This window comes from Perkinsus marinus (assembly GCF_000006405.1).
Source record: "Perkinsus marinus ATCC 50983 genomic scaffold scf_1104296973150, whole genome shotgun sequence".
Lineage (NCBI taxonomy): Eukaryota > Perkinsozoa > Perkinsida > Perkinsidae > Perkinsus > Perkinsus marinus.
The window spans coordinates 1-1,853 of NW_003201493.1; the positions used below are offsets into that span (position 1 = coordinate 1).

At 51.1% G+C, this 1,853-nt stretch overlaps 1 protein-coding gene across 1 annotated transcript; it reads left to right on the top strand.

Moving 5' to 3' along the window:
- Positions 1-52: 52 nt before the first annotated feature.
- Positions 53-1,759, top strand: Pmar_PMAR028859 (hypothetical protein; the record flags this gene model as incomplete). Its single annotated transcript, XM_002766279.1, has 1 exon — positions 53-1,759. The coding sequence occupies one exon, from the start codon at positions 53-55 to the stop codon at positions 1,757-1,759; it is 1,707 nt and encodes a 568-aa protein (XP_002766325.1).
- Between the last annotated feature and the right edge of the window lie 94 nt (positions 1,760-1,853).

Here is a 1,853-nt window from a genome sequence, read left to right on the forward strand (position 1 = left end):
ACCTATTCATGTCTGGTTCGACTCCTCCGAACTCTTAGGAGCGATGGTGGCCATGCAGGACAACCAAGTGGTATTCAAAAAGCAGTGGAAATGGTCCACTCAAGAGCGAGCCTTGCACATTAACGTGAAGGAACTCACTACTGCCTACAATGCTCTCTCTACTCTTGTCTCCTTCGAGCTCGATACCAATAAGAAGTTCTCGAAGATCATCCTCTACGGCGATAATCGTACAGCTAATGCTGCCCTAGCCTCTGGTAAGGTCTGCACTTCTGGTAAGCAATCTACTCTACTTCAACGAGCTATCGACCTTATTCATTACCTTATGGGAAGACGCCAGTTTGAAATTCACTATGTGGCCTCTGCCGAGAACCCTGCTGATGCCGGCACAAAGTGTGACCTCTACAGCGATTTGGTTAAATACCGTGATTCTATCGACGGTGTAAGTCTCGAGATTCTGTCTGACGATGATACCTCAGATATGAACACTGTTCATGTTGCTAGAATCATACGTAAGCGTGGTGACGTGGACGAAGACACCAACGAGATCGGTGACAAAAGACCACGACTTGAACCACCACTACGAGTTCCCACCAATCCATTACCACCCCTACAACGACCACCCTATTTGGACATTTCAATAGACGGCGGGGCCCAATCTGATTCTGACGACTCGCTGCTACCCTTAAGACCTCTTGCTGCTGCTGGGGATCCTGCCGGAATCCGAGTGGTTTCGAGTGGCTGCTTTGACTTCGCCCCACAGGCTGGCCCGCATAGGCCCATTGGGGAAGACGAGCAGTTGACGAGAGGCCACGAAGACTTCCACCTCCCCGTGCAATGTGACTCTGTCATGCAGCCATGTGACGATGCCGGTTCCGTTGATTGTGTACATGCCGCTCGCTCTAGTCAAAGACCCCTACCTGAACTCTGCCTCAAACTTCGGGTAGCAGACGAATTTGACATAGCGGCTATAGTCGACTGTGGTGCCGGATTCAGCTACTTACTCTGCTCTTCTGTTTGTGCTACTCTTTCGACGTGGGGCTTAGAGACTTCAAGCCTCTGCCAGATATCCCATACCGTCAAGCTGGCGGATGGCGAGCTCCGGGATGTTCACCAAGCACTAGAAGTACCGGTCGTGTTGAGAGATCTAGATAACTCGCCTGTTATTGATGATATTGTCTCCGTCCGTGTACTAGAGTCGGTCACCAGACAGCCCTTCTTGCTTATTGGGCTTGACTTGATTCAAGCTTGGGATTTACGGGTATTTGGAGCGTCGAAGGTCACTACTGCTACAGGCAAGCTGTTGTTCTCATCGCTACCTGCTGATCAACTGGCCTTGTCAACCGAGTTCATCTATGATGTGAACAGCCTCCTCAATGTCGACGATACCTTCAAGGAAACAACTTGCACAACTTCGGTGGCGGTGCAACCAGATCCAGCTGTCATTGCCTTCGAGACTCAGCTCGAGCCTACCATTGCCGATGAGTTACGCCTTTGGCTTGCGAACCTTGCCAGGAGAAGCAAGCGACAATTTGGCAGTGCTGAATCTGGATCCTATGGTATACAACTGCACTTCTTACCGAGCAATGCGCCCAAGGATACTACCCTGCAGACCCATTATTCCGAGCTATCCATTCCCGAGCCCAAGAGTCCCACCATCGTGCACCGGTCCTATGCCAGACCCCTGTTTCGCCGTCTATCCGATCAGTACAAGGCAGTCTATGAGAGCCTCATTCGAGGATATCTCTCGAGAGGCTGGTGAAGAGCTCTGAAGGATAGTGATGCCCGTGTTGGAGATCTACTCCCGGCTGAGATCTTCTTGCTGGGCGCTAAGCCTGGAGATGTTCGCAAAACCT